The sequence below is a fragment of the Symphodus melops genome, assembly GCF_947650265.1.
Source record: "Symphodus melops genome assembly, chromosome: 23".
NCBI classification, from domain to species: domain Eukaryota; kingdom Metazoa; phylum Chordata; class Actinopteri; order Labriformes; family Labridae; genus Symphodus; species Symphodus melops.
The window spans coordinates 8,670,628-8,684,284 of NC_136713.1; the positions used below are offsets into that span (position 1 = coordinate 8,670,628).

A 13,657-nucleotide genomic window follows, 5' to 3' on the forward strand; every position below is an offset into this window, starting at 1 on the left:
TACTTCTGAGGGGGGGTTCAAGCAGCTGATCAATAACAATGCTGATTACAATAAGCCCGAAGACCGGCATGCAGCGCAATATTTATTCCCAACGTCCACGTCGGGGGGAATTAGGAATCAATGGCCCACACAGTCCATTAATACACTTCGACTTAAAGTGACAGCGCAATGAGGGGAGGCCATCGCACTGACAAGGCGGAATGTACGGCAGCTCAAGGAGCCAATTAATTTCCAGCCACTCCAGGCGGTAAACACCAAAGTCCCAGTGGAGAATGAGGGGGGCCGGCCTCGCTTTCAAACTCAGGAGGGCCCCGCTGATTGTGCCACTTTAACACTGCTTAAGTGTGACAATTCCCCCGAGAATAAAGTCTGTAAACACGGAAGTAGAATTGGATGATTTTTGATCACAGAAGCTGTAGATCATACAAGCGCTGTATGCCAAGTTGGCTTAACAACATTTCTGTTGTGTTACAACTCTTTCACATTACACTTTTGTAAACAAAACCTTTAGATTCGGCCTTATAAAATGGTTTAATACAAACATCTTCTATACTGGCACACAGTTCCGGAGTTAAATTTATTATAATGTTCATGTTTCTTCAAGTAATGTCTGCCTTATCTTATTTCTATTGGAGAGGTAAAACGGTTCAGAGCTTCTCTGGTTGGTCATATGATGAGACAACGGCAATTTGTTAGTTGTCAGTGAATCATAAACAGTGTAGTATTGATTTATTTAGAGGTATTTTTCAAAGTTTAACCAAAAATTTACTTTCATACTGCAAGTTGCAACAGCAGTGGGAGTCAATTTTGAAGGATTAAAGCACCTGTCTCTCTGCCTGAAAGGCAAAATCACTTTGTACTTTGTCTCCACCATAATTTCTTCTGTGGCGAAAATCAAAGCTGTCAGTGCAGCACTCCAACCCCTGAATTTTTTTGCACTCAAAGAACACGTTTTCTCCTGACCTTTAGAGGATGGATGACGTACTTGTTGATGTGCAGAAAAGAAAGAGGAAATGAAAGGAAAATGCGTCTCCTCTGACTCTCACTGGAGCTTCCTAACAAGTACAATAGAATACTAAAAACTTCTTCTGAGCAAAATGTATTGATATAACAAAAGCTATGACTCATGTACAGGTTTTAAAGAAAGTCGACGATTTTCAGACACTCACAATCTACGTAAATGCTCCTAAAGTTCATTTCAGAGCACTTAAGCGCTTGCTGAATTTGTAGCGAGACAGTCTCTAAGCCCTCGTGGATTTATCAGAGGTTCATCTCAGAGACTGTGAGACAGAGAGACTGTGTGATGAGATAATAAAGACACAGCGTCATGGAAGGGTGACGTAGGAAAAGAAAATACGATGCTAGGGAGCAAGCACCAATCTTAAGGGCATCTGGTTACATCACAATGGGAAGTATGATAGGGTCAATGTCTTTAAGTTAAGCAAAACTTTTTCTTTTGTATTTAAAATAATAAAACTTTTTGTCAAAACTTTAGAACGGCCCACATCCATGTCTTCCGTTGGTAACCTGTGTCATTCACTTTGGGTGACAGGTTTAGCACAACATTTAAATTTGAATGTTGGCCGAGGGTCAGTAGCACTTTAGAAGTCATTCTTATCAACAGCAGCAGCTTTGTGTCCAACCGTTCCAGAAAAACACTTCAAGTTGAACCTTATATAAAAGATCCTGACTATAGTGAAGTATTTTTCCCAACAGCTTTTCCATTTCTATTGAGTGGAAAGACCCACCGGCACTGGTACGCCTCCCAAATGACACCAGGGCACGTTTCAAACCCTGAGAGCATGAAGCGCTACGATAGAAGTTTGAAATAAAAACTTTAATTGTGTGGCACTTTTAAGGAGCAGTTTAGATGGAAAAAAAGAACTTTGCATGATTCAGAGAGTGCTTTAGGACAAGTCAAAACTAGTGTCACCTATTAGCCACTCACTGTTGGTGAGTGAATGTGAAGACATTTAAAACTGGACACAGTTGGATTTGTAGTTGATTTAACGATCAACACAGCTAGAACGTTCAACCAGTTTTTGAGGGACTTTTATCAAAAGACATATGATAGATGGATTAACAAGAAAATACACATTTGGATTGACCATACAGTGGTTAGCTTATCATTTCTTTATCCAACAGATTTAGTTGAACTTTACTTTTACGGATGTTAAAGACAGATTGATCACTCTTGAACTTTGTCATGTAAAGTTATAATTAAGTATGTATTATTATTAAGTAGAAATAGTCAGAAATGCTGCATTCAAACAGTATCATTCAAAGTTAAATGTCAGGCTAAGTTCCATCTTTATGCAACCCATAACTACTGTTTACTCATATGAAACACCTCTCAGATGTGTTATCCTTTGCAACCAATTTGAAAAGGTTAATGATGAAGCAGAACACAGATTAATATGGAGGAAGTACAGCTTTGATGTGTTTCTGTTCTTCTGCCTGAATGTTTAGTCAAATGACTTGTGAGTGGATGTGATTTGTTTTGAATAATTACTCTTAAAAGCTCATCCTCTTTTGACCTGACCCCAGGCAGGATATAAATCTCCTTTTTCAACACCACCAAAGCTCTTTTTTTCGTCATCTCTGCGGAGTTCTGAATTGTTTACAGAGGCTAAAAAGTCTTCTAAAGCACGCAACAGGCCGGGTCACGGCTGGTCCGCGACCCATTAGCGGCTTCTCGCGAGCAGGGAAGAAAAGATCAGTGGTTGTTGGATAATGGAGGAAAAATAAGAGGCTACAACTTAAAACTGCAGTACGACACAGCGTGGGGGAAGAGATGCTGCAGAATAAAAGACGCTGGGTCAAAAGAAGAGCTGTTGGATGGTAAGTGGAGGAAGAGGAACATGGACATGACAGAGTACAGCAGGTTAGAAATTCAACTTGGACCTTCAGGAGGTCAGGTATTCACTTGCAATACTACAAATAGGAGCTGTACACTGACATGAGTAGCTGCAGAATTGATTCGGTGCAACGTTTCTTCATGTGTTTGTTGCTAGGAAACCTTCTCTTTGAGGAAGCAGTGGGAACCTACAGTGGTTAAACAGGCTTAATAATACAACTCCTGGGTTCAAACACTCACACATCATCAATAAGCAGCAGTCTATTTGGTGAAAATGAAGCAAGAAAACAAGGCTCAGTTTCTCGCAGGAACCAAAGGATGAGGTGCCTGTTTCCAGAGGGAGCGATAAGACCGCCGCGTGTGTTGCCTAAACCCTCCACCCCCACCCGCTCCAAAAGAATGGCTGAAGAGACAGCAACAATGTGGGACTGTCCGCACGCAGAGAACTGGGACCGGCGCGATAAGGAGCGGCCACAATGGCGCCGCTCAGGTGGCGCAGGTGGTCGTCTGTCATGCATGTGTGTGCTGCGCGGGAGATAGAACAGGAACAGGGAGGCATTCCCACAGAGCTGGCAAGCGTGTATGAGCGACCTCAATGTGAGCGCATGTGTGTGTGTGACAGAGGAGGAAAAGAAGGAGTCAATATCCACCAACACCTCTCTTTAATCATGTGCATATTTTTCTGAGCACTTCTAAAGCTGCAGGAAACTAAACCCACAACAGTCTTCTACGATTTAAGTAGTGTTCATGTGCACAATAGTAGATCCTAAATTGAAGCATTTAGTTCTTTAAACTTTCCTCATTGAAGGTTTGAATTGGATGCATGTTTTGGACAGGTCAAAAGGCAGCTATTCTGCTGTTTACATCTAACGTTAGCATTAGCGTGAGCTTAGTAAGATGTCTGTTTTCAGCTGGGTTAGTTCAGTTGCCGAGATGGGCGAGGCAGACATCCAATCAAAGTCTGTTTGCTCATGCCTTCACAATCTTGAGAAGTGGTCTAAAGAGCTAAGGTGGCAATCTCTGATCCACTTTTCAAGCAAAAGTTTCCATTGATTTGAAGCCCAATTCTCCTTCATGGCACAACAGTAAACAAAACAGTGAAAACACTGACAGCAGTGGTGAATCGCTTTCATGGGAACCAACATAGTCCGGGACTGCGTCACTGGATGGTTTGGATGCCTAATGATCGATCCAGGTGACTGTGACATGATGCCACATATAATGACAGCTCAGCGGTGGCACAGCAGTCGGGGAGGGGGATGCAGGCCCCACTTGCTCCACAGTCATCCGTTGTGGAGCCACAGTGGAGGAAAAAAATGCTCCTATCCATCAACCTGCGCTGAGCTGGATGTGTTTATGAGTGTGTGAGTGTGACGATGTTTGAAGGCGAGCTAGAGAAGCATAAGAGGGAGAAATTCCCCTCGGGGGTGAATTCAGGTAAACGAACAATGTAGGAAACATATCAGAGCTTCACGTCTTCCTGCTTCTTAATTACAGCCACCTCACGAGAGGAAAGCCAGAAATGTTTTAAAAAATGATCTAGGCTCGCTCGCCAATGATCGCGACTCCCTTGTGAGACAGAAAGATCCCTCCAAAATGTCACCGTGCAGGCAATAAAAGACCGCTGCTGGCCAAATTTACATGAGCAAATGTCAATAATCTTCTTTCTTTTTTTTTGGCTGATGCAGTGGAATTACAAATGGGGATAACTTGTTTTGATCGGGGAGTGTTTTTGGAGTTCTTCTGCACTTGGAATGCAATTCCTGAAAGTTATTATACAAGCAAGAATTAGATGGGATTCTGCAAATTTAACCAGCAGAGACGACGTATCATGCTGCATAAATGAGAAGAGCACACTGTCTACCTGTTCAATCAGAAGAAACATGTCTGTTTGGAGCTAAATGAGGAGCTGTGGACTAAACAGAACGTAGTCGAGTTAAGTAACGAGCCAATGCGACAACAAACAGAGAGAAAGTGACAAGCACTGGCTTTGTTATTTGAATAAAAATAGAGCATCAGGCCCAACCATCAGTGCTGCGTTCAGCCATCACAGTAATACCTATAATTTGTCTGATTCTCGCAGTGACACTGAGAAGTGATCATTTTTAATCACAGCTGATTATTACCACAGCAGGAAGCTGTCAGACTGTTCCTACTTCTCGCACTGAGAAAGGAAACACATTGGTTTGTTGACATTCACACACCTCTCATGTGTGCACCAGTTACTTCCTCTCATTTACTTAAATACTTGAGAACATGTGTCCGCACTTATACAAGATGCAAAGTGCTATTTATTTTCTCAATTTCTGCATCCTGGTTATTTACAGAATGACTTTGAGCAACAGAGCAGAGTAATTCAGAGGTACTTCAGGACTAAAAGATTTCAGTTTGTTTTGTAAGAAAGTCCAAAAGAGGCAATCTAATATTTAAACTTTACATGTTAACTACTTCAAATGTACAAATCAGTGATAAGAAAGGTTCCATGTTGGATTTCTTCTGGATTGATCACCTTTTTTTTTTCACTTTCACAGATTTGAATTATTTTCCGTTTCAGATGTATTTTTAAAATTTCAAAATAAAACTTTTTTCTCACCTTTTATCATTCTTACATTTCTCCAGTTTTAACACAATTGTTCCCTGTTTTTTTGGGGGGTTTCACTCTCATATTTGTTAGAAAAGTGTTTTAAACAACTTTCGATGATTCAATAGAGAGAGAAAGTTGGATGCACATTATCAGGAGAATCCCGCTGAATTCTCACCTGCCGTCGTGCATATATCTGTGTGTAATGAGCCTCGGCTTCAGGCGTTGTGAGTATGAGGTGTGTGCGTGGTGAGGTGACCGATCCAATCAGGTCTACCTCCCCGCTGAATCTGGCTCTCAAATCCCTCCCCTTATGCATCCTTGAGCACTGCTGATCCGTACAGATAATTAGAAAGACCCGGGGGGCTTATCCCACCGCCGGCCTGCTCTCCTCATCACCTCACACTCTCCATCCTCGTTGGTCGCCCCTCATTTTGTTGCATCAGCAGGGACACGCACATACTCCTGGGATTGGTCCATGTGTGTCCAAACGTGTGTGTGTGTGTGTGTGTGTGTGTGTGTGTGTGTGTGTGTGTGTGCGGAGGATGGTTGGTAAAACTGCTCGGTGTGCACATTAGTTGGATTTTGTTTTTTACGAAGTCAAACACACTGTTTGGTAATCACGGCGTGATGTGCGTCCCCAGACAAGCTCCGAGAAGCAAAGGAATTGTGGGACTGCATTATTAATGAAGCCCCTGGGAAATGAAGTGCTGAACATGGATCACTGCCGTACAGCCTGCTGACAGAATTAAATTCACTATAACTTAGTTTAATGTATTTTAGAAGGAAATACAGAGTGAAATAAAAGAAAGAGATCGTTGAGTGGTGGTGAAAACATGCATCATCCACTACAGAATGTAGCATTCCTGCTTTCATTGAAAATACATATACATATATCCAAAGCTGCTGTATATAATGAGCACCAAACGAAAACGTATATACCTTACCTGAGTTTAGTTCTTTCTGAACCCTTTAAAATCTATCTGGGAGGAGGTGTTTTGGTTTTCCAGTAAACCAAGGCCAAAAGATGAGAGTCCATTTTGCGAGATGAATAAAGGATTATCTTATCTTCAGCAGATAGTATTGGATGTTTTCCAAAACGCATTAACAAGTCAGACATGCCTACCTTGATCGATAGCCTCCATGGTTACTTTTTAGATGGAGTAAGGTCACAAAATGTTATGGGTAAGTTGTAATAATGGTTATATTAAAACCAACATTGATGGGTGATGTAAGATGGGTTGCAAAGTATTTTCTTGTTTCAAATATGTTCAATGGCACGCAACTGCTGAGGCAACTTTCACTGACTTGTGAGCTCCTGACATAGCAATTTCAGGACCACATGTCCATGTAGCGGTCCTGTTTGACATCCTTATGAAAAAAATAGGAAGCTTTTCAGTATTCTGCTTGAAGAAATTATGTCACATGGAGTAGAAAACAGAAAATCAGGCCAATATGAGCAGCAGTGTCTGAATCCACGTGAGCTGAGTCCACAGAGACGTTCCTCTTATTGAGATGAAATGACATGATCGACACGGAGAAGGGAGAGGGACAGGTTTGATTTCAAGTAAAGAGTGAAATCTATCCTGTGGTGAGGGGAGATGAAGAATATGTGCAATGGGAAGAGGGAGAGGGAGGCAGAGGAGGAAGAGGAGTCTTAAGGCTTGACTAATGAGTACATGCGAGATGTGTTTGCTCAGCATCGTGCGCTGTTTGCAGGTGGAGCTGAATGACACTTAGGGCTCCACACTAAGCTTGACCAGATTGGATCTGCTTTCCCCTTCAGGTGGCGTCTCCAGGGGCGGACACCGCAGGATGCAAAACCAAGTACACACACACAAACACACACACACACACGGAATATTAACACACACTAAAGCACACATGGATGCACACAAATGGGGTAAAGGATCACGAAGCAAATTTGAAAAGTCCAGAGATTCTACTTTTCCTTTTCCTGACTAAGCAGTGAAGAGTGGGTTGGGGGCTGTTTGCTGATATGGCAAGAAAAGAGAGATTTTGTGTGTGTCTATGTGTTAATGTGTGTAACAGCATTAGATCTTTAGCTACCAATGTGTTCTTTTTAACTTAAATTCAAAAAGTATTAACCTTGTTAAAAAGCCCAGATGTGACAATAAGAACCTACATTTTCCAAATGGTGTGTACAATATTTTACATATTCTTTACTAAGGCGTAGGAAAGCCGATTCGTTATGCCCAAGAGGCAACAGTCCTCAAAGATTGGGGCTGGGTTCGAGTTCAGAAACTTGGCACTTTACGGCATTTCATTCCCCAATCTCTTCTCCTGGTTTTAAACTGGAATTGAATGAAGAGGTATGATTATTTCCATTTATTTGCAGTTTGTGTTAAATAAACATACTTCCATGCATATTTTACGGCAACATGTTCTGATATTAAGTTAGCCTTGGAGGAGTTATTTAAGGTCAATGTTCAGTGAAATAATTAGCTCCTGTCAATCCATCAAAGTCCAGAGCTGCCATGAAAGCAGAGCGGAGACTGGACCGCTTCCCATCCAGGGCATGTACTGTAGTGCTTACGTAAAGTCAAGAGATTCACCAGAATATAAAAACGTGCTCCTCTATCAACCAAACTGTCCAACTGCACACCTTCCTATACAGCAACCAATCAAAAACAACCGTCCTTTAATGCCTGAGCCAATCATTTCACAACAGTTGTACGAGGATTTTGACTGACTGTTTCGGATTTAATCAACCAACCTCGATGCATATTTCACAGCAGTATCAAACTAGCCTTGGAGAAATTATTTAAGGTCAGGGCTGAGAGAAATAATTAGCAGTTGTCCATCCATTAAACGGCTTCCAGAGACTGGAGGGCATGTTGTGCTTACGTGTGCTTAAAGCCTTGAAAAGACCCCCACATCTCCAATCTGTCCAAAAGTCTCCCTGCAACCCTCCAAAAAATAATCAAGACCCTTCGTCCAGTCCAGTCCAGCCTTACTGTCAGAGCCAATCATTTCACCTCGGGACAACGTCTCGATGAATCCATTCTACTTTCATTACACCGAACCCGAAGAGAGAGGAAGACAGAGGGCGAGAAAGCGAGAGCAGCTCCAAATTAAAAGACTCCCGTAGCCCCACGTACACTCAGTTCCGATCCCATATTTAATTCAGTGATTGATTTGTTCATTAAAATACATCCCAAACCTAATTATTCCATTAATAATCCAAAACCTAAAAAAAAAAACACCCAGCATATGTGTGTGTGTGAAAGAGAGAGTGAGCGAGAGAGGAGCAATAGCGATTCAGTTAGTGAGTGATAAAGAGAAGCTGGAGACAAGAGGGAGATGCAAGAAGAGATTGAAAAAAATGACCTCCTTTCTCTCATCTTTGAGTTTTCTGTGTCTGCACAAACATTTACACAAACGCAAAAAAGAAAGCACATAGAGAAAAAAACACACACACACAGTGACTAGAGGATATGCAGCCCAGAGGGGATAATGTACAAGGAGATGTAGGGCACACTTTGACCACAGTTAACCTGAGCACATGGCCAAGATGGAAAGAGAAACAGGAAGATTTGAAAAAAGAAGTAAGATGAAGATGTCTGAGTAAAGCAAGAAATTAAAGATACGGAAGAAGAGGAAAGACAATGAAAGATTAGGAAAGGAATTAAGGAAGAAAGGCAGAGTAAAGCAGATGAAAGGAAAGAAAAGGAAACAAAGAGAAAAGACAGGAAAAAAACATGGACAGAAGTAGAGAAAAGAAAAGATCCAGACTAATAAATTAGAGGCCATTCACACAGATCTATAGAGACCTGTGTGTACGTCCTGTACTATGTGTGTGAGCGCATGCATGGTTATGTGAGCGTCAGTCATTGTGTGTGTGGCAGTGAGAGCAGGGCTGCCCTGAGTGTGGCTGTAGATTAATGGGGGCCATTATCTCAATGCCCAAAACACTCAGTGATGAAGAGTCACTGCCTGGCGACAGGCCGCGGCCAATCAATTTGCGGCGCAGCGGTCACCTGCCCGGGTCAGAGCCCACATACGGAGGGGTGCTTGTGCTATTGTGATGGTGGCGGGTGGGGGTGCGGTTGGCAAATTGCCACGACACTGTGGTGAAAAAGGAAAACAGAGATTTTCCAGCTGGTTTGAATGGTTTGGCAGCTAGAGTGATAAAGCCATCATTTCACTCTGAACACATTACAATGCATGCAGTCAGTTTGGAAAAAGTTATCAAGTGCATTCATTGGAGTATAATCTTGAGGTAATTGTACCTTTTGGTTAATTTAACACTACTTATTAAACCATTATCATCTACAACCTTTAAAGCTCCTGTGAAGAAAATAGACAAAAATCAACACTGATGTTTCAGCATCATCGGCTACACAGCTATTTGGACTTCCTTAAATTGCTGACGTACTGTTGCTAATGCTTAGCACTAGTGTAGAAGGAATAGCAGAGGCATGTTAGCTTAGCTTAGCATTAAACCACTAACAAGTTGAAACAGGTCTCCTTTTTCTGTTTAAATCTAATTTGTTTAAGCTTAACAACTTCTTCCTGTTAACTTTTGTCAATACAAGGATAGCTGTTTTCATTTGGTCAGTCTTCATGTGAAGCAAAGTTAACATGCTGCTAGCACAGGCTTTCATTTCAGACACTTTTGTAAGTGTTATCAATCTTCTTTAATTCGGTACTCGACTATTGAGGTCTTTGGTGTTACCTGTAGGCCTGAAGATGTAAAAATCTTCTTTTTGCACTTTCTTACCATCTTCTTTAAAACTTCCTCTTCATCGCCTCTGCCCTCCATATCAACAAAAGCACTTTTCAAAGCTAAGTGAAGAGTGAGACAAAATTATTCTCCCCTTTGCTGGAAAATTGTGTCTTTGGAAGGGTGCTCTTTCTCCTGGAGGAAGCTTTCCCTATCATTACCTTGAGACTCAAAGATCACTCAAAGAAAAGGGCTCTAGGTTATTTATTTTCCTCACATGCCCAAACACACATGAACATGTGCGCAGATAGTCTACAGACAGATGCACACACATCAATGCTCATGGACAACCAGCAGAGAATCTTATTTTCTGGCATGCAAAATACCCCTGGGCTGTAAAATGGAGGCCCTGTGAGGAGGATCCAAGAGGCTAATATAACAGAGAAGAGCTGCGGTGAATGCTGCGAGCATTTCAACTCTCTGACTTTAAGGTTGTGTGGCCTGCAAAACTCATGCTGATACATGGACTCCCTGCTATATCTGCATCAGTAGGAGGTGGAATCAAATTAAAAGAAACTGATTCATGAACAATTCAGTGAACTTAAATTTGTGGATCGTGTTTTATTTAATTTTCTAGACACGCTCGAAACACGGCTCTCGTGAAGGCGTGTACCAGGTTGAAATGCATGGTTTTTAATTGACCAGCAACACTAGAGCAGCATTGGACTTCCCAAATAAGGCCAAATCCCACCCAAAAATTTTTTTTCCTACACATAGCCATTGTGCAATTGAATGGGTTCATTAATATCACACACTGAGATTGACGTTGTGTACGCCGATGTTATGTGTCTTATCAATTTTCAAACCAGGACCTTGCGTTGAGCCCCTGGCACTGAGGGTCTAACCAGCTCTCAGGTGGCTTCTACTTATTGTTGACAGAACTGGGAACCAATAATGGAAATGGCAGATCCTTTAAAGGCTAATAGGAACATAAGACACCCTATTGATTCCACCAAATTGGTTCACTAATTCGCTCAGTAAAAACTAATCATCATTCTATGATTTCCAATCCATCAAGTCAAGCTCCTCTTTTGTTGTTTTACATCAATAATACGCAAAACTGAATCTTGGTTATTGGAATCAATTGGAACAAACCTATTTACTGAATTGGATATCATAGTGTTGAGCATGTCAAGGACAGTTGTGAATAATCTCTCTTGCTTTTCCTCACTTAAAGACACCATCATGAAACTGACACTACCCCCCCACCCTCCACCCCCACAGCTGCCACAGGTGAAATCGAATCCAATTACGACAATAAGTACCTGCTTAAGTAACCGGTTCCTGAAGCTCTTGGGAATCATCCATCATGAGGGGCAAAAGGGTTAAGCCCTACCACACCAGCCCATGAATCCAGAGCTCTCATCGCTGACTTAGATGGATGAAACCAAAGAATATATTAGCTTAGCGATGGCCAGCACAAATCAGTTCTGATAGTCCTTCAAAAAGACAAAGGTATCCAAAGCATGGCTTAAGAAATGCTCTTAAGCACAGCAGGTAATTGAACATAGATTTGACGGGTTTACTGTCTTAAAAAGGTAACAGTCCAGTTTGACAACTCAATAACCACAGCTCCCTAAGACAGTGAGAGGATTCACTGGAGTTGAAAGGAGGAAAAGGGAACACCAGATGACTTCTCTGTGGAAGACTATAGGACCAACTATCTTGGTTGATTAACTTATTGAAGTGACATTTAGTCCTTTCAGCAAATTCAAGAGCTTTGAAGGTTAAAAGTGACAAGGATGCCATTTTTATTCCAATGCAATAAGTGGTTAAATTTAAGTTACACCTCAATCTGTGTTATTTTAGTAAATGAAGCAACGTTTGACTAGTTCATATGAATCTATTACATTAAGATAGTACATTGAGATATGAAGCAACATTGAATTATGTTGCAATTGCTTGGTTTTTCTTGAAATATTGCCTGCAGTGAAGCAACACAGATGGTCTAACTATCCACATAGAGTATTTAACTTGAACACTGAATATGTGACTGAAATAGTAATTATACTAACAGTTTTTGGAGACACAGCTGCACTGGAGGCAGAGAATATCTTTGCCTGACTTGAACATCCAACATTTCTGGTACCATGTCTTCAGAATACATATTAGCAAACTTGGAATGCATAAAAAAATCCAGTCTTGTAGCAGTTGTTTTTTTTGTTTTGTTTTTTTTTGTTATCAGTGCCAGCAGTAAATCGGCCTTTTGTCAGATCATCTTTTAATGCTACAGTTTCCAGAGCTGATGGGTTGATGCCTCTGTATCACAGCAGATGTCTGCTGGCGCAGCATGTCATAGCAAGCCCTGGCACCCTACTGTCACCCCAGCGTTAAAACTCAGAGAAGTTAAATCTCACCCAGAAGTTACACTATTAAGCAGCCTGTCTGCATTGACTTGATTTGAAAAACAAAACCCAAATCTCAGTGGTCTTTGGATAAGCAAATGTACACACGGTATTTCAAGCCTTACTGCTGTATCAAATGTTCAGAGTTCAGATTTTTTGATGTAGTGGAGAATGGCGCTATTATTCATTCATGGCGTCGTACCTTCACTCATTTCTTGGAAGCATAATTTGTTGAGATGTGCTTCCAAGAAAGTCCAAGGTTTGTCTTCTGTGTCACTGGCCTATTGCGTCACTGTGGAGTGTTGGGTAAGTTATCATTGTGTCAGGCAGAGAGGATAATAAGCTTCAACAAAGATGGTAGAAAATAAGATTCAAAAACCCTTAGCCCTTCAAAACACACAACTGCTGCTCTCTGAGTCCTTATATTTAAGTTGAATTGGTAAATGTTATGCATTTCTCAATCTGGTGCCGCTAAGCCTTTTCTACCACGAAAACAAGTCAAGCATCTCATGTCAAACAGTCCTGGGACATTTTACCAGCAGTGGTTTGAAAAAGGTTTTACTAGAATAGTAAATGTACAATAAGAGGGGATAAAGATGACACGGCATCATCAGGAGTTCCCAGAATAGATTGGCACCCAAAAGCCAATCATAATTAAGCAGCAATTCGGACCACCGTATCTTTTAGTAACAGTTTGATGTTTTTTGGTGCACCTCTCGATTTAACAAGCCTCTATATGTCACCATTCTTCACATGCTGGCTTTAGAAAAAAAAACAGTGTCTCTTGTAACAGAAAAAAACCCATGAAATCCATTACAACCCTCACACCTGCTAACATATTAGTACAGTCATACACAACATACATCAGTACCAACAGATGCCATCCTCTTTAGCTTGATTGTTTCCACTTACCTTGGCGATTTGGACACACCAGTTGAGCAGCAGCTGCGATCCAATGTTGTCTTTGTGCTCGTGCACGTAGTCAAGCAGGCAGCCGTGGGGCATGAGCTGGGTGACCAGCTGGATGGTCGGACTCAGGCACACGCCCAGGAGACGGACCAGGTGGGGGTGCTCCATGCTGGCCATGATCAGGGCCTCCTGGGTGAGGGGGGGGGGAAGAGGGACAA

At 41.7% G+C, this 13,657-nt stretch overlaps 1 protein-coding gene across 2 annotated transcripts in view; it reads right to left on the reverse strand.

The window, feature by feature from the left end:
- The window catches only part of LOC306818340 (receptor tyrosine-protein kinase erbB-4-like), a 212,555-nt gene that overhangs the window by 16,504 nt on the left and 182,394 nt on the right, over positions 1 to 13,657 (reverse strand). For both annotated transcript variants that reach the window (XM_079335888.1, XM_079335889.1), the window contains one exon: positions 13,443 to 13,628. In XM_079335888.1, the coding sequence (XP_079192014.1) occupies positions 13,443 to 13,628 (186 nt within the window). The remainder of the gene's footprint in view (positions 1 to 13,442; positions 13,629 to 13,657) is intronic.